The following is a 24,193-nucleotide window of genomic DNA, read 5'->3' on the forward strand; positions in this document are numbered from 1 at the left end:
CATATAGACTCAGGAGTGGTTGTAAACACACACACGCACGCACGCACGCACGCAGATATATAAACTCATTACCACTGTTTCTTCTCAGGTCACCCTTAAAGGATCTGCATGAATTCATTTCTTCATGATATGTTGACTACAAGTCTTTTCATTCTTCCTTTTCACTTCAGGTTTGTGTGCCACCTTAAGGTCTAACCAGTGCTTGTAACCAGGGAGATACTTCCTAGTCACCGAAGCCCACTGAAGTCTGTCACCGCAGCCCTTGTCCAGCCCTTAGCTGGGCCTTGCTGATGGGACTTTACCTGCAGTCCGGCAGTTCTTGGCCTGGCTCCAGCTCTGTCTGCAGCTATCTCTTCTGCCCAAAGTGGGAAACGGACTCCTCATTGCAGATACTGCTCCATCTTTCCTTTGCAGTAGCACTTTTCTTTCAAAGTAAAAAGTATTTTCAACAAGTTTACCTGATGGTATTTTATGGCTTAGAATTATTGATTTGCATGGGACTCTCTAGCTCCCTTTGGCCTGGCTCTGGCTGTCTGCTCCAGCTCCTTCTGGAATTTCTGAAGTATGATTGCACTGGTTTCTCCTTTAGTTCCTTGAATAGGCCTCTCGTTCTCCCTCTTAGAGACTGACTTTTAAAGTAATAGCCATTCTGTCTGGGGGTTCTTGTTGTGTCCTGTGGTGTTTGACCACTTCCTACTCAGAACTTTAGGTTTTATTAAAAGATACCTTCTTAGTGAAGTCTGCCTCGATTTCTTCAAATGTTACTCCCCACCTTAATCCACACATATGTTCCATGGTACCTGTACCTCCCTGTGGGAAGTGGCGTTACTCTGAGGACTAATTAATTCCTGGATTCTCAGTTTCATGAGCGTGGGATCCTGGTTTCCCCCAGAGTAAGTAGTTGGCACGTGGTGAGCACTCAGTGAACTGAGGGAGCCAAGAAACAAAGAAGTTCCAGATCCCGAGGAAAGTGCTGAGGCCAGTCTCAGTCCAGGGGGCTGCCCTGTGAGGTGGAACTAGTTTGTGTTTCCATTGTGCCCACAGTCCTTCTGGCATCCTTTCCCACTCACTCCAGTTAAAAGAATTTCATTGTTCATTTGTGACCTTTTATAAGCTACTTATTTAATACCTTTTGTTTCTTTATTTTTACCTCATTACAATTTTTCTGCTAAAAAGAATTTACCTTTTTCACATGTAGCAAATATTTTTACCTTGACTTATTTAAAAAAAAATCATTTTTCTTGCATGTAGAAAAATGAATAATTTTTATATAATTTTAATCTCCTGATCTTTTGTGATTTTTTTTTTTTTACTTTAATTTTGGAAAGTCCATTCCTTCCCAATATAAGTGAGCATTGTGCTTTCATACAGTGTATCTGGGTTTTCATGTTTTGTGTTAAGTTTTACTGCATTTGTGATTTTACACTATGTATATTACGTGGAGAAGGGATCTGCCTTTTCTTTTTTCCCACAGTGCTCAGCAGTTGTTTTTAAGTCATGTTTAAAGTTAGCAGAGTTCTTCCCCAGGCCTCTGAGACCTAGTCAGGTTTGTTTGGGCCCTTTCCTCTGCTTTTTATTCTGCTTCCTTGATTCATTCGTGTTTCCATGCATTTTTTGCCAGCTTTAAATAACATTCCTTTACAGAACGTTGTGATACCTTGGGAAACTTCTCCCTCCTTCCTTTCCTTCACTAGTTATTTTTATTTTCATTTTTTCTCTTGGTTTTTTTTTTTTTTTTTTTTTTCCTGAGAAACATGAAACATTTGATACTACAAACAGGGTTATTTGGAAATGTCTTTCTGTGCATGCGCTGGACCAGTGGCATCGAAACCTTGGTAGTAGCTCCACAGCTGTCCTGTACTCTTCTGTCGAGGTGTTCATTCATTCTAAGAGGTGATACCATCTTCATACCTGGGAATATTTAAAAAGTAAGCAGCTTTCATATGGGTTACTGAAAATTTAGAGGAAAGTAAAACAACGGGGCAATTTAAACCTGCGTTTGGCCCATATCCCTCTCATTGCCCACGTGACCACACAGGTGCATATGGGGTGTTAGGTCTGTGTGCATGTGTAGGCCCATGAGAGCGAGACTCCACTTTTGTGTATCTTCTATTCATATTTGTCTTGCCCTTTGGTAGATATTTAAGAAGTCTGAGTACAGAAAACAAAGCTTAGAAATTTCCTTTATGTAAACAGAAGACCTAATCAAGACCTTGAAGCATGTTCCCTCTCTAGTAAATATTATATTACATACTTTGCAGTTGTATGTGTTAGTTGATAAAATATTTAATGTTTGAGATACTTACTAGGTTTTTCAAGCCATTGTAATTTTCTACAAATTCTTCTGGTGAATGCAAGGAATTACTGTTGGTAGCTGCTTCAGTGTTTAGTTCTGCGTATTGCTTCAGGGAAAAGATGCGTGCATTGGTGGGCTCTGCAGTCTGTGTGGATAGCCTCTTTGAGCAGCCTCTGGACTCTTTTTGGTAATTACACAGACGGAAAAGATATTTTAGTTAGTGAAATACTTTTAGAGGGGAAGTGATTGGTTAAATATAATTTATTCAGTGACTAACACTTCAGTGTTTCGTCTTTATGTATTTCTTATCATGATGTAACATTTCAGTACTTCAGTATTTCTAAAGCTAATTCACTTTTTTACTATAGAATTAAGAAAAAGAATGGAGTGATTGTGTTTAATGTGGGCTTCTGAAAGTGTGTTGCTCATTGCTAAGGAAGGTGCTTTCTGCAAGATGCTTTCTATTCATCCCCCCCAGACTGTAGTATTTCTTTAGAAAAAATTTCCTCATCTGTAATTTATACAGTTGATTTGTTGATAGATTTATGTCACTCTCCCTTACTGAATCTCACTAGAATGTGAAATCCAGGAGGGAAGAGGCTTTGTCAGTTTCACTCCCACTTTTCATCACCAGCATGTATTAGGGCAGAGAGGGCTGCGTGCTCTGAGTAAGCAAACCCGGCTTGACTTCCTCAGACTTCCTTGGTTTCATCAGCAGTCAGGGAAAAGCCCTGAGCACAGGAATTGCTGTGTGTCCCTACCCTCCTTCCACAGGGATTGGGTTGAATCCAAGGACTCAGAATATGAGCTGGCTCCCCTGATCCTGTGCCTCTCAGCCTGAGCAAGGTATGGGCCTTATATGCACCAGGACTAACCTCAAGATGAATTCTGTGTTTGTTTTACGTTACTTAACATGAAAAGCCCCAGACTCCAAGTCTTCATCCTTCGGATTCTGCGTTTTAATAGCCATGGATACTGTGTATCTTCATTCTTACCCTTGGTCTTTTTTTCACTGTGCCTGCAGAATTCACTTTCTCTTTTTCCTTCACAACCTAAAGCCTTTGTGTCTACGGACTCCTCCCTGAATGTGCCTTCTTGCTCTCATTACAATGTGGCTCTTTTCTGAGGGCCCATGTCCTAAACAGACTCTTTGCTGGCCCTAGTTTTGGCTCCTCTAACCTTAGTGCCAACCCACCTGCAGTTAGGCCCTCTCTCCAGCTCCGTCTCTTTCGTTCCTGGGCCCCAGTTATTTTCCAACCTCCTTCTTCCCACTGTTCCTAGCCCCTTTGATTTTCTGTTTGAAGAAGTCCTGTTGGCCAATTTTATTTATGATTGTGTTTTTATTGTTCTGAGAACTCTTTACCTAACCCACGTTTACAAATGTTTCTGCTCTGTTTCTCCTGTTTTCTTCTAGAAGTTTTTTAGTTTTAGGAATTGCACTTACGAATACCCGTTTTGAGTCTATTTTTGTCTACTGTGCAGAGTATGGGTGTGTTTTCTGCATATGGACATTCAGTTGTTGCTGGTACTGTTTTTTGAAAAAGTGATCCTTTTCCTACTCCATTGCCTTTAAACTCTTTTCATGTGAGTTTATCTCTGGACCCTTTTCTGTTTCTGCTGCATTGATCTGTTTGTCTGTCTGTAAACATCATACTCTTTTGGTTACTGTTGCTTTATAAAACTTTTTGAAATCGAGCCCTCCACCTTTGTTGTTCATTTTCGGAGTTGTTTTGGTCGTAGGCCCTTTATATTTTCCTATGATTTTTTTTTTTTTTTTTTTTTTTTTTTGAAACGGAGTTTCGCTCTTGTTACCCAGGCTGGAGTGCAATGGCGTGATCTCGGCTCACTGCAACCTCTGCCTCCCGGGTTCAGGCAATTCTCCTGCCTCAGCCTCCTGGGTAGCTGGGATTACAGGCACGTGCCACCATGCCCAGCTAATTTTTTGTATTTTTAGTAGAGACGGGGTTTCACCATGTTGACCAGGATGGTCTCGATCTCTTGACCTCGTGATCCACCCACCTCGGCCTCCCAAAGTGCTGGGATTACAGGCTTGAGCCACCGCGCCCGGCTTCCCATGATTTTTATAATCAACTTGTCAACTTGTACAAAAAAGCCTTCTGCAGTTTTGAATGGGATTGCATTGAATTTGTCAACCCATTTGGCAGAGAACTGACTTTTAATAATATTGAATCTTTTGACCCATGTGTGAGATACATTTTTCCCTTTAAAATTTTTTTCTCAGCAGTGTTTGCTGTTTTTTGGAGGTTAGTTTTCTTTTATCTCGGCTTCTAAGATTTTCTTTTTTTGTTTTTTTTCTTTGAGACAGAGTCTCATTCTGTCGCCGAGGCTGGAGTGCAATGGCACCATCTCTGCTCACTGCAACCTCCGCCTCCTGGGTTTAGGTGATTCTTCTGCCTCAGCCTCCCGAGTAGCTGGGACTACAGGTGCGTGCCACCACGCTCGGCTAATTTTTTTGTGTTTTTAGTAGAGACGGGGTTTTAGCATCTTGGCCAGGCTGGTCTCGAACTCCTGACCTTGTGATCTGCCCACCTTGGCCTCCCAAAATGCTGCTATTACAGAAGAGAGCCACTGCGCCTGACCTAAGATTTTCTTTTTATTATCTGTTTTGCGCAATTTGATTATGATGTGCATAGGTGTAATTTTCTTTTTTTTTTTTTTTAATGCTTGGGGTTCATGTAACTTTTTGAATCTGTGGATTCTAATTTTGATTAAATATGGAAATTGTTTAGCCTTTATTTCTTCAAATATTTCTTCTTCTCTCTCCAGTGTCAAGATTTCCAGTTACACCTATATTAGACTGTTTGAGGTTGTCACAAAACTCATTGATGTTTTCAAATTTTTCTTTTAAATTCTTTTTTTCTTTTGTAGAGTTCTATTGCTGTGTCTTGATTCACCCTTCTTTCCTTCCAGAATGTCTGTTCTATCGTGTGTTCGTCTGTTCTTACGCTGCTAAGAAAGAAAGATCGGAGACTGGGTAATTTAGAAGGAAAGAGGTTTCATTGACTCACAGTTCAGCATGGCTGGGAAGCCTCAGGAAACTTAACAACCATGGCAGAGGGGGAAGCAAACATGTCCTTCTTCACATGGTGGCAGCAAGGAAAAGTGCTGAGCAAAAAGGGGAAAAGCCCCTTCTAAAACCATCAGAACACACTATCATGAGAGCAGCATGAGGGTAACTGTTTCCATGATTGGTTTACCTCCCACCTGGTCCCTTTCATGACACGTGGGGAGTATAGGAACTATAATTCAAGATGAGAGTTGGTTGGAGACACAGCCAAACCATATCATACTGTGAATTTCGTTTGTTGTATTTTTTATCTCAAGCATTGTTGTTTTTGTGTCTGGAAGTTTGATTTGGATCTTTTTTATATCCTTCATGTCTCTAACTTTCTTATCATTGGAATACACTTTTCGTAGGTATTTTCATGTCCATGTCTGCTAATTGTAACATTTGTGTCAGTTGTGGGTCAGTTTTGATTGGATGGTTTTTGTCCTCATATGGGTCTTGCTTCTTTGCATGCCTATTAATTTTTTATTGGATGTCAGACTTTGTGTATTTTACCTTTTTGGGTGGTGGACATTTTTATATTCCTGCAAATATCATTGAGTATTGTTTTGGGGTACTGTTCAGTGACTTGGATAGCTCTTGCAGTTGCATCATTGGACAGATCTGGAGCATGCTTTGTGGGGTTGGTTATTTCCCAGCATGAGGCCAGACCTGCTCTGTGGGTCATGGGCTTCTCCAGTCTGGCAGGAAGGGCACTTTGTGAACATGGGCATTCTCTGTTCCTTTTGAATGTCCCTCTGTCACTGCCCTCTTCTCTGGACACTCACTTTTTCCTCAGCATCCAGGCATGTTCTCTTTCACTAGCTCTGCCCTGGCGCTTCCTTTAGCCTGCATGCTCTGCTTTAGATGCCTGTTCATGGCCTCCCCACTGCTTCCTGACTCCTGGCTCCAATGCCCCCTTTTCTAGGACTCCTCTCCTAACCCTGCTTACAGTCACGAATGCACACCTCTGCCCTCCGCCAGCATCCTGGGTCTTGTGCTCTGCCCTCATTATTTTCCCATAGCACCTGCTACCTTCCAGCATACTATACACCTGTTATATGTGTGCGATTGTCACTGGTGTAGCACAGATGCCTTCAGTAGGAACTGGAATGTAGTAGATGTTGAGGAAATGAGTGAAGTACTGCCTTCAGATTTTGTGTGGTTTTGCTGTACTTCTTTCTTGAAGTGTGTTCCCGGTGCCTTAATATATTTTAGGGTTTCATCCATTTGAATTTGCTTCTGTGGACTGATAGCCTAGAATAGTAATGTCATCTACATCATAAGATAACTTGTAACTTTTTGTTAAACTAGAATTTTTACCATTACTTTTTATTAGGTAAGAAGTTTTAGAATTAATTAGCTAGAAGATAACAGTAATTTTGTTCAACTCAGTTTCATGGGATTATTTTTAGGAACATAACGTTTATATGAAATAGGTGGATGTCGTGGCCTGCAAAGAAACTGCCATACTCTAGTGCCGCAGTTTTGCATGAGAAGACTCTGGCCTGGACCTCAGTGTTTTTGACTTACATTTCAGAGCACTTTTGCAAGCAGAATGGAGAGGAATCCTAGTTTGTTCATTCAGCCACTTTGTCACAAAATGTTTATTGGGTACCTACTTAGGGCATTGGCACATCCCATTTACTTATTTAAATGATATCCCTCAAACTCTACAGAGACATGTGGCTGTGAGTAATTTGGCAGTGAGTCTACATGCTTTTGCAGTTGAAAATCTTAGAGACCTAAGTTTTGTTTACTTTGATCAGCATATTTATTTAGTTTAAATGTGAGGTGATAAACTATCATCTCAACTAAATTTGTTTAAAGAAAAGTAAGTTATACTTTATTTCACTTTAATTGATGGATATTAAGATTTAATGATTGATTACTAGAAGTATTAGAACCTTCTGTTCATTATTGTCCTTGCATTTATTTAGGAAAAAAAAAAAAAAAAAAAACCCAGTATTGGCTGGGTGTGGTGACTCATGCCTGTATTCATAGCACTTTGGAAGGCTGAGGTGGGCAGATTGCTTGAGCTCAGGAATTTGAGTCCAGTCTGGGAACTCAGTGAAATCCGATCTCTACAAAAAATACAAAATTAGCCAGGTGTGGTGGTGCATACCTGTAGTCCCATCTGCATGGGAGGCTGAGGTAAGAGGATTACTTGAGCCAGGGAGATGGAGGCTGCTGTGATTGCCCCACTGTACTCCAGACTGGGTGACAGAAATTAATAATAAAAGTTACTTAATTATCTCCCACTCTTATACCTTGTGTGTCTGTTTGGATATAAGTACATTTTTATCCTTAGTTGCTAGTATTTGTGTTTACTAGGACTTACATGGTTTCGTGCTTTAATCTATTATGACATTGACTCATTTTAACTACTTAGGACTAGATTGGTTGTAAACTCCTTTTCGTTAATTAATTTATAGTAAATCCACAAACCAGTAATGTGGTCATTTATTATCATTATCAAGTCTATGTACTGTATGTGCTAGACTTTGACATAGCTGCAGCGCAGTGGATGGTTTAAGCAGCGTCACTGCAAATACTTGCCTCCCTCCTTGTGTTATGGCGGTACCTGTTAACCATCCCCGCTTCCCCCACAATCCCACTAACCTTCCCAGCTTCTGGTGATCATCCTTCTGCTCTCTGTCTCCATGAGTTCACTTTGACATGGATACATTTTGGATATGCATTTGGAAAGAAGAAACTAAATGTCATAAAAGTGTATTTCACTTACACTTTAAACCTATCACAGGATCTGAAATTTAGTAGATACTCAGATGTTTGAATATTGATAGCATTTTAAGCACCTTCTTTACAGGTGTATATAAAATATTACTGGTGTTTATGTGGGTTATTAAAAGGTTCACAGAGGTTAGATTTTCTGTGTAAGTAAGTCTGGGAAGGGAGGGATTTCAGTCAAAGGGAGCAAGTGCTGGGAGCTCCTGCAAATAAGAAGGCACCCTACAGTGGAGGGACAAAGCTTCCAGTGAGACGAGGCTTCCGGTGAGGTAGAGCAGGGGCCAAGAGTGATGGAGGAGCCAGTTGGTAAAGCCTGGCAGTTAACCTACCGTCAGTGTTGAGGAACTTACTTTTTTTATATATATACAAATGTGATTATATTCTAAACAATTATCAAATGGAATTTTTTCTGGGGGGAAACACAGTCCTTAGTTTTTTCAACTCATTCTTTTGGAATTAGGGAAATTATAATATTATATTCTCTTTACCCAGGCAGAAATTAATGACTGGTAGTGGGGTTGGTGGGAAGGTTATATGTTTAAGAATCACTGGTGTAAGAATAGGTAGTTATCTGAGATGCATTTGGATCTTTCTCAGAGGAGCCCATAGAACTTGTTCATGGGAGCGAGTGAGATGAATGCTTTTCCTCTGAGAAAAAAACCACCTATCCTATTAGGTTTCTGAAGAATAATGGAAGGGAACATTTATTGCTATAAAGATTTGGTGGAAATATTTAATTGAAATAGTTTAGAGAGAAGAAAGTACTGTTGTTACCTTACTTGGTGATACGGTTTGGCTATGTCCCCACCCAAATCTAATCTTGACTTGTAGTTCCCATAATCCACACGTGTTGTGGGATGGACCCAGTGGGAAGTAATTGGATCATGGGGGCGGTTATCCCCATGCTGTTCACTTGATAGTGATTGAGTTATCAGGAGATCTGATGGTTTTATAAGGAGCTTTTCCCCCTTTGCTTGGCACTTCTCCTTGCTGCCACTATGTGAAAAAGGAAGTGTTTGCTTCCCCTTACACCAGGATTGTAAGTTTCCTGAGGCCTACACAGCCATGCTGAATTGTGAGTCAATTAAAACTCTTTCCTTTATAAATTACCTAGTCTCGGATCTATCTTTATTAGCAGAGTGAGAACGGACTAGTATACATGGTGATAGTCACTATTAATTAGTTCACTAAAAAACAAAAGCCAATAATATGTGACTTACTGAGTGTGCACTTGGTAGTAAATTGAATAGGGATAGTTTTAAGAAAAAAAAGTCATTAGATTTAAATACTAGCATTTATATTGAAATGTCTTTGCTACTGCATTTCTTCTCTATCAAGTGCAACTCTGAGATTATTAAACTTTGTCTGTTTCATAAAATCTTTGTGTTGTTAATTGCTTTGTAGGGTTATTGAGGCCAGGTGACAGTTGTGTGTTTTATGTGTGCACAATGACTCTTAAAATTGAGGGATTTTTCTGTTGTTACCAGTCTCTCTCAAATCTGGTGTTAGCATACTGTTAGGATCAGTTGTCACCTCATTTAACAAAACGTTGGCCAGCAATCAAACCCTTAATGTAAGTGTGGGCTGTTAGAATATGGCATAAAATGGCAGTTGGTGCTGGCCTTCACTGGTGGACAGGTGTGTGAAAGTGGCAACTTCTCTGCCCTGTCTTCTCTGTCCAGTGCCCTAAATGTTCTTTGGCAAAGAGGAGAGCAAATAAGTTATTCAAGAAGCTAGGACCTAATAACAATTTCATCAATTCTTCACAATTTAAATATGTGTATTTTCAGCAGTTATATAAGGCAGATGGTCGTACTATTTTGTCACTGTACTCTGTTTAGCTTTCTAATACTTTGTTCATAGTGTAATATTAACATTTATGAGAACTTTTTATGCTGTATTTTATCACAAACTTTTTTCCTTAAACGTGATTGAAGGTAATTTCCATAGAAATGAATCACAATCACTATATAATGCCTGAAAATTAAAGACTATTAAATATGTTATGTCTCTTACCATGTTAGAGAATAATAAATTTCTCAGAAATGTTAGATCTTAGTTACAGAGTCAAAAAGGATGTGTTTTCTGTTTCAAAATATTTAAAAATTATTTATTATATCTTATGACTATAGTTTTTCCTTTTCTGTCCTTTTAAAATGTGTTGATTACAGAGAATGTGAAAAAAACAGAAGGAAAGAAGGGTGGATCGGATGGCTAGGAAAGGGAGTGAAATTAGGTGATGAAGTAGGAACTCCAGGTCAGTGGGGCATCTCTACTGCCGAGTGCTTTGCTATGAAAAGAGTAGCAGTGTGGGTGGAAGCCTAAGGTCTGAGCGGCCATGTTCACAGGAATTCAAGTGGACATGTTTTGTGAGTCTGTTTTCTGGTTATGTGTAGGCATACACTTATTGATTTTAAAGCTATGTTAATATTTGTTTCACACATAATTCTAAAGAGCATTTCTGTTTTATAAGATAAATAAAAATAGCTTCAGCCCTTATTGGCTTGTGTAATTGAGGAATGTAGAAAAAAAATAATGCATATAAAAGTTTTACTGTCTCCAAAGCAGATCTTTCAGAGCAGTGTGATACTACTGAAATACAGCTGCTTTAAGAGGTATTTGGGAAATAAGATCTTTTAATAAGCTGGATATGGGTCGAAAAGTCAGTGTAATGAGTGTGATAATAGTTTTTGATAATATGAACTGAATTTTGGCCTGTTAACTGTCAGCATAAACCGAATGTAAAATGAAGGAACATTTTCCCTTGTTAGGAGAGTAATTATGAAAATGTGGAAATAAACACACAAGGCCATTGCTAGTCTTAAAAGAGAGTGAGACAGGGAAAGAGTGAGGAAGTGAAGGAAGGCAGTGGGGGGAGGCATGGGGAGAATGAGGGGCAGAGACAGAGAGAATGGGAAGAAGGGAGGGGATGAATTTGCTTGTTCTGTTACCTAAGTATGTCTCAAATTATGTATGTAACGTTCATCTACTGTCTGTCATATTATACGTGATATTTTGTAGATGTTTAAGTATATGTGAAACTTTATCAGTGACTTTTCTACATTAGATATTTTGTAGGTAAGAATTTATTCACATAGAGAAGTCACTTTTAGTAATAAAGCTTTAGGTAGAACTTTTCCAGTCCTCTCCTGTGTTGGTAAAACTGTTAAGAGAGCGTGATTTTATGTGTAATTTGCTTTATTTCTTTTTGGTCAGTTATATGCTAATTAATGCCATTTATGATACTAACTTAAAGATTTTTACATCTCTATGTTAAGTTTCATTGCTCAAATTATTTAGTAATATTTCTGATCATCGTTAACTTGACTTGGAACTGAAATAATTACAAAACATGGGAATAACCTTCTGAGTGGAATCCCCTTTTAAATTGCTATGAAGAGATTCTCCCTCTATGTTTTTATTGGGAGATAAATAATTATTTGTGTTTGGAAGTTTACTAAGAGAAGTTAATTATTAGTGACTGTCTGAAAGTATAAGTATAGGGAAATTTCTGAAGTATTTTTTTCTGCAGCTTATTTCTAAAGACATTTTTTAATTGAAAGTTGAATTGGGTGTGCTAGTGTTGCTTTGAGTTGATTGTGCTTCTTTTTTTTTTTAGGTAAAGTGCAAGTTAAGAGTTCAGACATACAAGTTGGAGACCTCATCATAGTGGAAAAGGTCGATGAATTTTTAATATATTTTAGACCTATATTTACTAGTTATTAATGTTTAGCCTGATTGCAAGTAACTTCTGAATTTGAAAGAAATTAAGACATGTATTTAAAATTATAATATCCTGTGTAAGATTTGGTGTATGTGAAGAAGAATCTAGATTTTTGTATATTCTGTTTTACTAAAGTATATTTCAGTGTGTGCAGGCAAATTGATTTTTTTCTAAAACAAGAAGTGTTAACTGCTTAATGTTGTATTATCAAGATTATTTTATGTCATCACAGAATTTTATCAGAACCTATTTATAATACTGTGCTTTAGTTTTCAGAACTTCAAATGGGGCTGGGCATCCAGAGGTTTAAAAAAAATAATAAAAAGACCATGGACTTAATGTAAAATGTTAAACTGCAAAACTTTTAGGAGAAAAACAAAATATTTAGAATCTAGGGATAGGAAAATATTTCTTAGACCTGATACCAAAAGAACAATGTGTAAAAGAAAAAATTGATAAATTGCATATTGTTAAAATTTAAAATGTGTGCTTTGTGAAAACCCATGTGAATACAATGAAAAACAAGATACAGATTGGGAGAAAATACTTTGTAATGCATGTATTCGACAAACATATCTATATGGAATATAAAAAAACTCCTAAAACAATATTTTAAAAAATTAATTAGAAAATGGGCTAAAGATTTCAAGAGACATTTTGACAAAGATTTACATATAGAAAATAAACACTTGGGCTGGGTGCGGTGACTCACACCTGTAACCTCAGCAGTTTAAGAGGCTGAGGCAGGCAGATCATAAGGTCAAGAGATCGAGACCATCCTTGCCAACGTGGTGAAACCTTGTCTTTACTAACAATACAGAAATTAGCTGGGTGTGGTGGCGTGCACCTGTACCCCTAGCTACTTGGGAAGCTGAGGCAGGAGAATTCCTTGAACCTGGTAGGTAGATGTTACAGTGAATCGATATCTCACCACTGTACTCCAGCCTGGTGACAGAGTGAGACTCTGATCTCAAAAATAAAAGTAAACACATGAACAGAAATTCACCATCATTAGTCATCAGGAAATACAAATTGAAACAATGAAATATCAGTATGCATCCATCAGTATAGCTACAATGAAAGCATGGTGACAAAACCAAATGTTGGAAACAGTGTGAAGGAACGGATCACTTGTATATTGCTTGTGGAACTGTAAGTAATATAATTATTCTGGAAAATCTCTACATAGTTTCTTAAAAAAAAAAAATCCTGTGTAACTGTCATACTACCCAGCAGTTGCACTCCTGGACTTTTATCACAGAGAAATGTTAATTTAAGTTGATACAAAAAAACCTGTGCAGGAATGTCTTTATCTACATTATTCATAGTAGCTCAATTCCAGAAAGTCCATATATCCCAGGTGGGTGACTAGTCAGAGAAGCAGCTGTGCATTCACACCGTGGCATGCAGTGTCAGGAGAACACAGGGCTCCTTGCTTTTGTGGTGTCCCTCATCTTGAGGGGAAGGAAGAAGAAACAAAAAGTATCCAATAATTATTTGAAATTATCTAGTTTGTTTCTGAGTGCTCCATAGAAAATAAGACAGAATAAGGACATAAAGAGTCTGAATATGAAATTTTAAAAAATACCTATAAGGGCCGGACATGATGCACTTTGGGAGGCCAAGGCGAGAGGATCACATAAAGCTAGGGATTTGAGATCAGCCTGGACAACATAGACCAAAATTTAAAGAATTAGCCAGGTGCAGTGGCACACATCTGTTGTCTTAGCTGCTTGGGAGACTGAGGCAGGAGGATTGTGTGGGCCCGGAAATTCAGTACTGTAATGAGCCATGATCATTGTTGAAACATATTAAACAGACCAAAGTAAATGTAAAGACAGCCCATGCTCATGGTTAGAAGTATATGTTGTTCAGAAGGCGGTGTTCCATAAATTGATCTATAGATTTAATGTTATCCCTCCCAAAATCCCAGTTGACGTCTTTGCAGAAATTGACAGGCTGACTCTAAAATTCATATGGATATTGTAGGGACTCAGAGTAGCCAAAACAATTTTGAAAAAGATGGACAAATTTTGAATACTCACATTTCACTATTTCAAAACTTGAATTCAGATTTATGGTAATCAAGACTGTGGAACTAGCATTGAGAGTCCAGAAATAAACTTTGAATTTATGGTTAATTGATTTTTGGCAAGAGTGCCTAGAAAATGTACCAAGGTGGGAGTGTGTTAGGGCGGGCGCTTTTTTGGCCCTATGTTATTTATGAGATACATCCATGTTGTTGTGTGTAGTTGCTACCCACCCATTTTGGTGTTATATAGTGTGGTTTTTATCTGTTTCCCTGTTGATGTGTTTTTAGGTTACATCTAAGTTTTGCCTATCATGAATGATGCTTTTGTGTCATATTTGGCTATGTTTCTTGGTGCACACATCCACATATTGCTGTTGCAGGTGTGCCTAGGAGTGGCACTACTGTTTTGGGGCATGTAGTTCTGCTATGGTAGACCCTGCCCGTGATTTTGCAAAGCGGTGTGTCAGATTATACTCCAATCAGCAGTGCCTTGGCATGTTTGCCAGCACGCACATTTTCAGCCTTTTAAAGTTAGCGTTTCTGATAAGTATGTGGAAGTGGTTTGAATGCATCTTTTTTTGAGTTCTAATAAGAACCAGTACTTTTTCATAGGATTTTGTGTGTCTTTCTTTTATGTGACAAGCCTGCTAAAATCTCTTGGCATTTCCCTTCTGAGTTATTCCTTTGTCAGTTTGTGGGTCTGTATGTATTCTGGATTAGAGTCCTTTGTTGGTTATATATGCGTTGCAGATACCTTTTCTTTCCTGGCAGGCTGTGTTGAACAGAAATTCTTAAATTTAGTGAAGTCTGTTATATTAATCTTTTCATTTAAGGTTAATTTTTTAAGACAATTTTTGTTGATGATGGTCTTTATTAAGGACCCTTACCTACCAATAAGTCATGAAAATATTCTTGTAACGTTTGGTGAATGATGACAATTCAATGGGGAAAGAACTTTTTTTTTCTTTTAGGCATTTTATTGTTTTGGCTTTCACATTTAGAACTGTAATTCTAGTAGATTTTTGTGTTCACGTTGAGGTCGAGGTCAGGTATTGTCTCCCGTCATCCCCTGATGGTGCTTAGTTTTCTCATTGCTATTGATTGAAAACACCATTGTTTTCTCATTGATTGGCAGTTTCATCTTTCTCAAAAATAGTGTCCATGTATATGTGGACCTATTTTTGGATGTCTGGTTTTGCACTGGTATAATTGTCTATTCTTCTTGTAATCACATCTTTTCTTAACTACTCTAGTTCAATCTAGTTTTATTCGGTTGTAGAGTTAATCCTTACGTTTAATTTCTCTCAACAATATTTTATAGTTTTTAGTGTAGAGTTCTTGCACATCTTTTACTGGTTTCATCCTAGTATTAGTTTTTTTTCCAAGTGTTAGAAAGAAATAGCTTTATCCAATAACTTAGCGTTTTTCAGCTTTAACATTTGTTTTTGTTATGTGTTGAGTGACAATCCATTTATTTGCGTGGGTAGATAAGTCTTTACTTAGGTCTCAAAAATCATACGTAATTCATGACATTATGTTAAGTATTCTTATTACAATTATATATTGTTTCTTTAGGCTGATACAGCTTTCCTAATTGGTAGAACTATTAATGATAATGATTAAATGAATAGTGACTTGTAAAAGTTTTTCTATGCCATAAAATATCTTTGCGTTTTTCTGTGCCGTGGAAGTTTTTGCTTGCTTGCTTGCTTGCTTGTTTAGTCATAGAGTTCTTCTTTCACGTCTATTCAGTGTTTTGTGTATGATGTGCTCTGTTTTGTGTTGGGCATTGGAGGACCACAGTCCTCACTTTCCAGGGCCTTTAGTCTAATAGGGAGAACATAATTTTTTATAAGGTAATACCTGCTGGGTTACATGTACCGACTAACAGAGGCCACACAAATGGCTATATTTAATGTTTTTTCAGATATAAAGTTTTTTTTTTTTTTTTTTTTTTTTGACAGTCTCGTTCCACTGCCCAGGCTGAGGTGCAGTGGCATGAACATGGTTCATTGCAGCCTTGCTCTTCCTGGCTCAAGCTATCCTCAACCCTCAGCCTCCCAAGTAGCTGAGACCACAGGCATGCCACCACACTGGCTACTTTTTAAACTTCTTGTAAAGGTAGAGTTTTGCCATGTTGCCCAGGTTGGTCTCAAACTCCTTGGCTCAAGTGGCCCTCCCATGTTGGCCTTCCAAAGTGCTGGGATTATAGACGTAAGCCACCATGACTGGCTCACATGAAACATTTTTAAAGCCACCACTACATGCCATTATATGACTCACTAATGAGATAAAATCTTAGCATTTCAACTAAAATGTGAATTAAAATATCAGGTTTTTTAATATACAAATCATAAGTGTTAGTTCAGCAAAATTTGGATTATATTATTTTAGTTATTTTCATAGCTGTTTCTTCGGAATGGAATTGTGTTAACTTATAAGTCTGCATATAGATAATTAATCTTTTATAATGCTCTTTACAGAATCAAAGAATTCCATCGGACATGGTGTTTCTTAGGACTTCAGAAAAAGCAGGTATTTTTACATTTAAGAAAACTTATCTATCTGTATATTATTATTGCAAAAACAAATTTACAAATATCTACACAAGCGAAAACTATTTTCCTTACATTTTTAGCGTGCTGCAGGCAATGAGGAATATTCTGTAGAAATGGTATTTTACTTTGAATATAAACATATGAAACCTCTGAAAAAAGAGTCCACATTTTCATATGAAGCTGCTTTATAAAGAAAATACATGTACTCAATTACATTGCTGATTATTTAGTATTTTGGTAGTGTAATTTTCATTGTAAAAGATAAAAGTAAAAATTATCCTATAAAATTTTTTATGATATTTTGAATTCTTTAATACCTACATTATATTTAATTGTGAATATTTAAAAGGATGTTTGCTGTATAGTATGTTTGTTTAAAAATAATCCTGTCAGGACCTATGTATCCATTGAGTGTTTTCATTCAAATTCATACTGACATCTAATTAAATGATGATGTTACTTAAAATTTGATGGCTTTTTTGCATTTGCAATGTTATTCATCAACTCAGCAAATACTTATTTGCCACTTATTATTAATATGTTCCAGGCACTAATTGTTGCTTAAGATACAAAAGGGAGCAACCTTCACAGAGCTTATAGTCTATTGGTGGAAATGCATCCCTTGCTAGTTAGTAATAATCCTAATTCTATAGGTACTATTCTCAGAAACGTTTGGGGCTATGTGGGCAGAGATAATTTTGCCTATTAAGTTGATGTGAACTTTGCAAAGAAAATGCTGTTTATATGACCTGAGCTTTCAAAAATACAAAGATGGAAAAGAAGTCATTGGCTAGAAGCCTGGTGTGACCAAAGTGACTCAAACTCAGGTTTTTCCTGATTTCCAACAGTTTTTCTACAGTTTCTAGTTATGTGACCTTGTCAAGTGGACACACGTTTTCATCATCTCTGAAATGAGGGAGGTATATCAAATAATATTTAGAGCTTCTTTCTGCCCTACATTCCTGACATTATTGAATAAATAAACAGTAGTTTTTATGGGAAGCTAAGCATACTATTATTTTTATTAGAAACTCAGCATATGTCTTATTAATTCTAGTGTGAAAACTGTAGAAAGGACTAAATCAGATTTCAGAGTTGTTGATTTAATTTTTCTCTGTTTATAAACAACACACTTTTAAAAGGGACATTTTTGCCATGAGAAAGAAGAAAAATGTTTTCTCTTTCTACCAGTTACAGTTATGGTTATTTACACCGTGAGATGAATTCTGCCGTAAACAGGAGTTCAGCTCTACCCAATAATCAGGCGACCTCTGTACACTTGATACGTTTACTTTATTTTGTGTTGTCCCGTGTGAGTTTTTATTTTCCCAGCTGTGTCAGGGACTGGCTGTTTCCTTTTCCAAGCCACTTCCCTTTCCTCTTGGAAACACAACTAGACTCCCTTTGCTGCCCAGCTAGCTGGTCCCGTGTCACTGAACTCTGGCCGAAGAGGGAGAGCCAAAAGTCTGTATGCCACGTCTAGCCCTGCCCCTAACTTGTCCTGCAGGCACCTGCTCTTCTCTTCCCCGTTGCTGGTTAGATGGTCATGACTAGGGCAGTCTTGGAAACTGCTTATTAAAGATGGGAAAGCTTCCATCAGCCTAGCGTCCTGAATGAATGTGTGGAATAGAGCCCCTCTCTTCCGTTACCAAGTGGACTCTATCTGGAAGAGGAATAAACTCCTATGGTTAAGTACTTTGATTTGCAAGGTTAGTCTTTTACAATAGCTGGTGTTTCCTTAACGGATTTCTCATCCTAATTGCTCTTCATCCTGGAGGCCTTATTACTAATTCTCTTTGCACGTGGCAGTATTTGCTTTTGAAAAGTTAATGCTTATATTTTGAAGCCATCATTTGCCAATATTGGAGTAGAATGTACTCTTTTTTCCAGTATTTCTGCTCTTAGCAATTGTGTGATAAGACCATTTAGGTGCTTTTACAGTCCGGTGGGTAGGCCGCCTTCATAGTTTGTCACATGCGAATGACTCACAGCATAGACTACTGAGTGGGAGAGCTCTGCTGAAAGGCTCATCTCCTCAACCACAGGCAGAGGCCAGAACAGATAACCCTTGATCACGGATGTGTAGTCCTGTGCGTTGCTGGATTTGATTTGCTAATGTTTTGTTACGGCTTTGTTTTGTGTCTCAATTTACAAAGGATGTATTGGGCTGGGCGAGGTGGCTCACACCTGTAGTCCCAGCACTTTGGGAGGCTAAGGCGGGTGGATCACTTGAGGTTAGGCGTTCGAGACCAGCCTGGCCAACATGGCAAAACCCCGTCTCTACTTAAAAAACAAAAAATAAAAAAAAGATACAAAAATTAGCCAGGCATGATGGCACAGGCCTGTAAGTCCAGCTACTCCAGACACTGAGGCAGGAGAATCACCTGAACCCGGAAGGCAGAGGAGGCAAGGAGCCGAAATCGCACCACACTGCAACCCAGGCCGGGAGAAAAGGGGAAAACAAAAAAAAAAAAAAAAAAAAAAAAAAAAAGATGTATTGGCTTATAGTTTTTGTTTTTTTCTTGTGTTACTTTTGTTTTGGTGCCAGAGTAATACTGGCCAGAGTAGAATGAGTTAAGAAGTGTTCTTTCTTCTGTTTTTTGGAAGAGTTTGTGAAGAATTATTATTCTTTGTTAAGTGTTTGATAGAATTCACCCATGAATCCCTCTGGGACTGGACTTTACTCTGATTTTTAAAAAATTGCTAATTCAGTTTCTTTACTTGTTACGGGATTATTTGGATTGTCTATTTCTTTCCGAGTAGGTTTTGGTAATTTGTGTCTTTTTCAGAATTTGTCCACTTTATGTAGGTTATCTAATTTGTTGTCGTACAGTTGTTTTTAGGATTTCCTTATAGTTCTTTTTATTTCTGTAATGTTGATGCTAATGTAGCCTCCGTTGTTACTGATTTTGGTAATTGAACTCTTCTCTCTTTTTTCCTTGGTCACTCTAGCTTAAAGGTTTGTCAATTTTGATGTTTTAAAATAACCAGCTTTTGGTTTTAATGATTTTTCTCAATTGTTTTTCTGTTCCTTATTTCATGTATTGGTTTCTATTTTTTATTGTTTTCTTCCTTCCACTTGTTTTCTGCTCAGTTTAGTCTCCTTTTTATAGTTTATTTAAGGTGGAAATAATTTATAGATTATTGATTTAAGGGTCTTCCTTTTTAGTACAGGTGCTTATAACTACAAGTTTCCATCTGAGTACTATTTTTGCTGTATTTCATGAGGTTTCGTATGTTGTATTTTGTTTTCATACATCTCAAAATTATTTTCTAATTTCTTTGTTGATTCATTGCTTATTTATTTATTTTTAGTTTTTATTTTATTGTTTTTTATAGAGTCAGGGTGTTGTTTTGTTACCCAGGCTGGAGTGCAGTGACATGATTATGGTTCACTGTGATAACCACTGTAACCTTGAGCTCCTGGACTTAAGCAGTTCTCCGGCCTCAGCCTCCCAGGTAGCTAGGAATATAGGCACATACCACCACACCTGGGTAATTTTTAAATTTTGTTGTAGAGACAGGCTGTATCTGTTGCTATGCTGCCCAGGCTGGTCTCGACATCCTGGTCTCACGTGATCCTCCCACCTCAGCCTCGCACAGCACTGGGATTACAGGTGTGAGTCACCTTATCTGGCCTGATTCATTATTTATTAATGAATATGAATTTCCACATATTTATAATTTTTTTGTTTTCCTTCTGTTACTGATTTCTAATTTGATTCCATTGTAGTTAGAGAACAGACTTTATGTGATTTCCATCCTTTTAAGTTTTATTCACATTTGCGAGATATCCCAACATGTTGGGTATCCTTGAGAACATTCTGCATGCAGTTGAGAATCTCAAGTCTACATTCTGCTCCTGTTGACTGGAATGTTCTATAGATTTTTGTTGTCGTTGGTCTTCAGCATTGTTCAATTCTTCCTTTTTTGTTCATCTTCTACCTAGTTGTCCTATCTATTATTGAAAGTGGAGTACTGAAGTTTGTTACTATTTCTGTTACTGTATCTATTTTTCCTTCTAATCTGTCAGATTTTGATTCATGTATTTGAAGTTCTGCTGTTAGTTGTAAATATATTTGTTTTCTTGGCGGACTGACCCTTTTATCATTATAAAACGTCTTCAGCCATGCCACCTCTCTTTTGGTTACTGTTTGCACCTTTTTCTGTTGTCATACTTTCAACCTATTTGTGTCTTTGAACCCTAAGTATGTGTCTTGTAGACAGCATATAATTGCATTATGATTTTTCATTAATTCTGTCAATCTGTGCTTTTTAAAAAAATATCAGCTTTATTTAGCAAAATTTACATCCAGCAAAATCCACCCATTTAAAATCTAAGCAGGTATGTCCACTTGCTAATAATTATTATCTTCATCCGGATGAGCTCCCTTTGCCTGTTATCCTGCCTGATCAGCCCTGCAGACCTACATCTGTCCCTTCAGTGTCTCTTCTCATACCTGGCTGTAGAGCTCCAGCTGCGAAGGCCACGCAAGCATCTGACTGGAGCTCTGAATCAGTAGAGTTCACTGCGTAAGCCACAGTGTCCCCGTTGACAAGGCCCGTTCTTGATGGTGGTCATTCCAACTTTCTTAGTGTTTCTCCTTTCTGCATTTATCACCTGTTCATTCACTCTCAGCTATCAGCCCTCCCGCCAGTCCCGCTGCTTTCAGCTACAGCTCCATTCCTTCTTCCTATAGGCATAGAAACATGTCTCTACCCAGTCAGCAAAGACCACCCCTGGCCCGCAGTGACCCAACTTAGCTACCTAGCTACCATCCTGTCTCTGACCTTTGTTTTACAGCCAGACCTTTTGAATAAGATGTTTTTGTCATGACCTCATCCTACATCCCCTTGCTCTGTGAAACCTAAATGGCGTTTCTCAGGATCCTGTCCTAAGCACACCTAAGTTTGTGATCTACATTTCTTCCTGGGAAACTGTAACTTCATTCATGGCTTTATATCATCTGATTATACATCGGAGCCTGATGGGCAGTAGGTGGCACACTCAGAAGGTTCCATTGGTCTCCGCTTGTCGTTTGGAACCTTTAATCCATTTCCATTTAGTATAATTACTGATAATGCAGAATTTACATCTGCAGTTTTGCTGTTTGTGTTCTGTGTGTCTTCCGATATTTTTGTGTGTGTCTGTTGCTCCATTACTACCTTCTTTTGTTTTAAATATTTTCTAATGTGCTGTTTTAATTCCCCATCATTTCTATTATAACATATTAAAAAAACTATTTTGTTAGTGATTGCCCCATGGATTTTAAATAACACAGCTCACTCTTAGCTAGATTTAGTGTTTCTGTTGAATAAATGCTCGTGGAATTCTTTCAAGTCTTCGGTTATTTTTCAGAGTTCTGAAAAAGTTGTTTTGGCAGTTTTCACTAGTCTTCTCATTGCAGTTATGCAGAATTATATTTTCAGAGGTTTTTATACTGCCATCCTGCTTGCTTCACCTACTTACTTATGACCTATTTTACAAATGCGTATCCAGTGTAATGAATAACAAAATGCTTTAATTTGGGAGATGCTCTTTGGTATTATGCCCTTTTAACAATGTAATAGAAATATATGGAAGATAATATTCCAAATATGGAAACAGTTTTGGGTAATTAATTAAAAGGAAGAGATTATGTAGATTGTTAGAAGAAAAATTATGAACAGAGTCAAGCACTTTAAAGCTGAAAGATGTTTAGAAATGTTCACTTTTCAGAAGAGGAATCCCAGGGCTGGAAAATGTAAATGCTTTGCCTAAAATTATATGACTAATAGCAATTTGTGTGTGTGTGTGTGTGTGTGTGTGTGTGTGTGTGTGTGTGTGTGTGTGTGTTTTCTTTTTGGTGGGGATCTTGCTTTGTTGCCCAGGCAACAAAGGTACAGTGGTGCGATCTTGGCTCACTGCAACCTCTACCTCCCAGGTTCCAGCGATTCTCCTGCCTCAGCCTCCTGAGTAGCTGGGACTCCAGGCACGCCACCATGCCTGGCTGATTTTTATATTTTTAGTAGAGACAGGGTTTTATCATATTGGCCAGGCTGGTCTTGTACTCCTGACCTCAAGCGATCATCTGCCTCCCTTGGCCTCTCAAAGTCCTGATATTATAGGCGTAAACCACTGAGCCCAGTCACTAATAGCAATTTTGGAAATTCTTCTTCAACCTCTTAACAATCTTTTCACTGCATCATTGTTAAGCCATAGTAAGAGAAAAATATAAACGAAATATTAGAACATTAGTAAAATGAGGTACTCTATTGTGTTAACGTCGGATAAATAACACTTTCAAATTGATGATGTTTTAAAACATTACTCTCTAATTTTGTCTTACATTCCATGTTGTAGGGAGAATTAATTACTCTTTGTAGTGGGGTGATACTTAATATTTTGAAGGTCATGGATCTCTTTGAGAATCTTAAGAATTATCACCTCGTTCCTCAGAAAAATGTACGCAATACATGCGTACACTGGATTTTTAATTGTTCACATATCCCTGGAAGATTACTGATGAGTTGAAGTTAGGATCCTGCTGTAGTTTGTTTTAACCTATGCTTCTGTTTTCGTCCTTGGTTTTATTTTTTCTGTCAAATTTAAATAGTTAAAATAATAGTTACTCAAATGCAGGTATTAAGAAGTCAGATTGTTTTTTCATGCTATTTTTTTCTCCTCATAAAATAGACCAAATAGCTTTCAAGCTGTGTAAAATTTGTGTTATAATACTGCTTTCAGTTAAGAACTCTTAGTTTTAGAAATTGTGTTTGTATGATTCTTAAGTAATTAAAGTTTTCTCATTGCCTAGTTTTCTGTTAACCACAAATGTACTGAATATTTGTATTTACTAACACTTTTAATATTGTATTGCTTTTTAGTTTCAGTTTGAAAAAATTTTATAATATATTCTTCATTATAGTAAGAATATTTTAAATCTTGGACATGATGGAAGTCCTAAGTATTAATGTGTCCAACATACCCGAGCTTGAACACTGGCAGCCGGGTGCTTGTTGGTGCAGCATGGTGAGTTGCTCATGGCATTGCACTGACTTGGTATTAGCACAGAGTATTCTTTTGGGCCGTGAGCTGGTTGTTTAGAATGTAAATGAAGATGTTGATGGATCTGGTGACTGATGGCTTAAATTCCAATTAATCAATTGCTTCATCACTTTCTTAATTCAGATCAAATATCTCCAGAGTGCACACAATTCTTTTAGTGGTATTAAGAGAAATTAATGCTTTAGAACTAATTTTCATCAATCTCTTATAAATGCCAATATCTTTTTCACTTGTCTCCTAAGTGATGACATTCTACTTTAAGTGTTTGGGACATATTATAGTACCTCAGCTGTCACTTGTTAGTGAGATGCGGGGCGGTTAAATGACACTGTACTCATCCACATGATCTCTGTCGTGCTATTTGTCTTGTTTCCAGCTTGAAAATTGCACGCAGAGTCATTAAATCATATAAATGATTCAAAAATTAAGCTTAATGGCAAACGATCTGGTATTATAAATGCAAAGTCAATGCCTATCTTTCCTTTGTTAGCCATATAATCTAGCCCGTCTCTTTGAGAGCTACTGGATTTGTGAGCTGTTGTAGGAAGTCTGCTAATATTGCAGGGTGAATTATGTGATATGACAGACTCGTGCTGCAGCGATGTCCAATCAGTTACTTCAGCACACCTGATGCACCCTCCTATGTGACACGTATACAAGTTGATCTTAATTTGTCATTAAGCCTGTCCTTTCCTGTCAACTCTTGTCAATTGTATG

At 37.7% G+C, this 24,193-nt stretch overlaps 1 protein-coding gene across 1 annotated transcript in view; it reads left to right on the top strand.

The window, feature by feature from the left end:
* Window positions 1-24,193, top strand: part of ATP9B (ATPase phospholipid transporting 9B (putative)) — a 291,524-nt gene that overhangs the window by 55,809 nt on the left and 211,522 nt on the right. The window contains 2 exon segments of the mRNA XM_032293812.1: window positions 11,734-11,792; window positions 16,354-16,405. Of these exon segments, the coding sequence (XP_032149703.1) occupies window positions 11,734-11,792; window positions 16,354-16,405 (111 nt within the window).

The sequence above is a fragment of the Sapajus apella genome, unplaced genomic scaffold (genome assembly GCF_009761245.1).
Source record: "Sapajus apella isolate SASKATOON/1434 unplaced genomic scaffold, GSC_monkey_1.0 scaffold30, whole genome shotgun sequence".
In the NCBI taxonomy this organism is placed as follows: domain Eukaryota; kingdom Metazoa; phylum Chordata; class Mammalia; order Primates; family Cebidae; genus Sapajus; species Sapajus apella.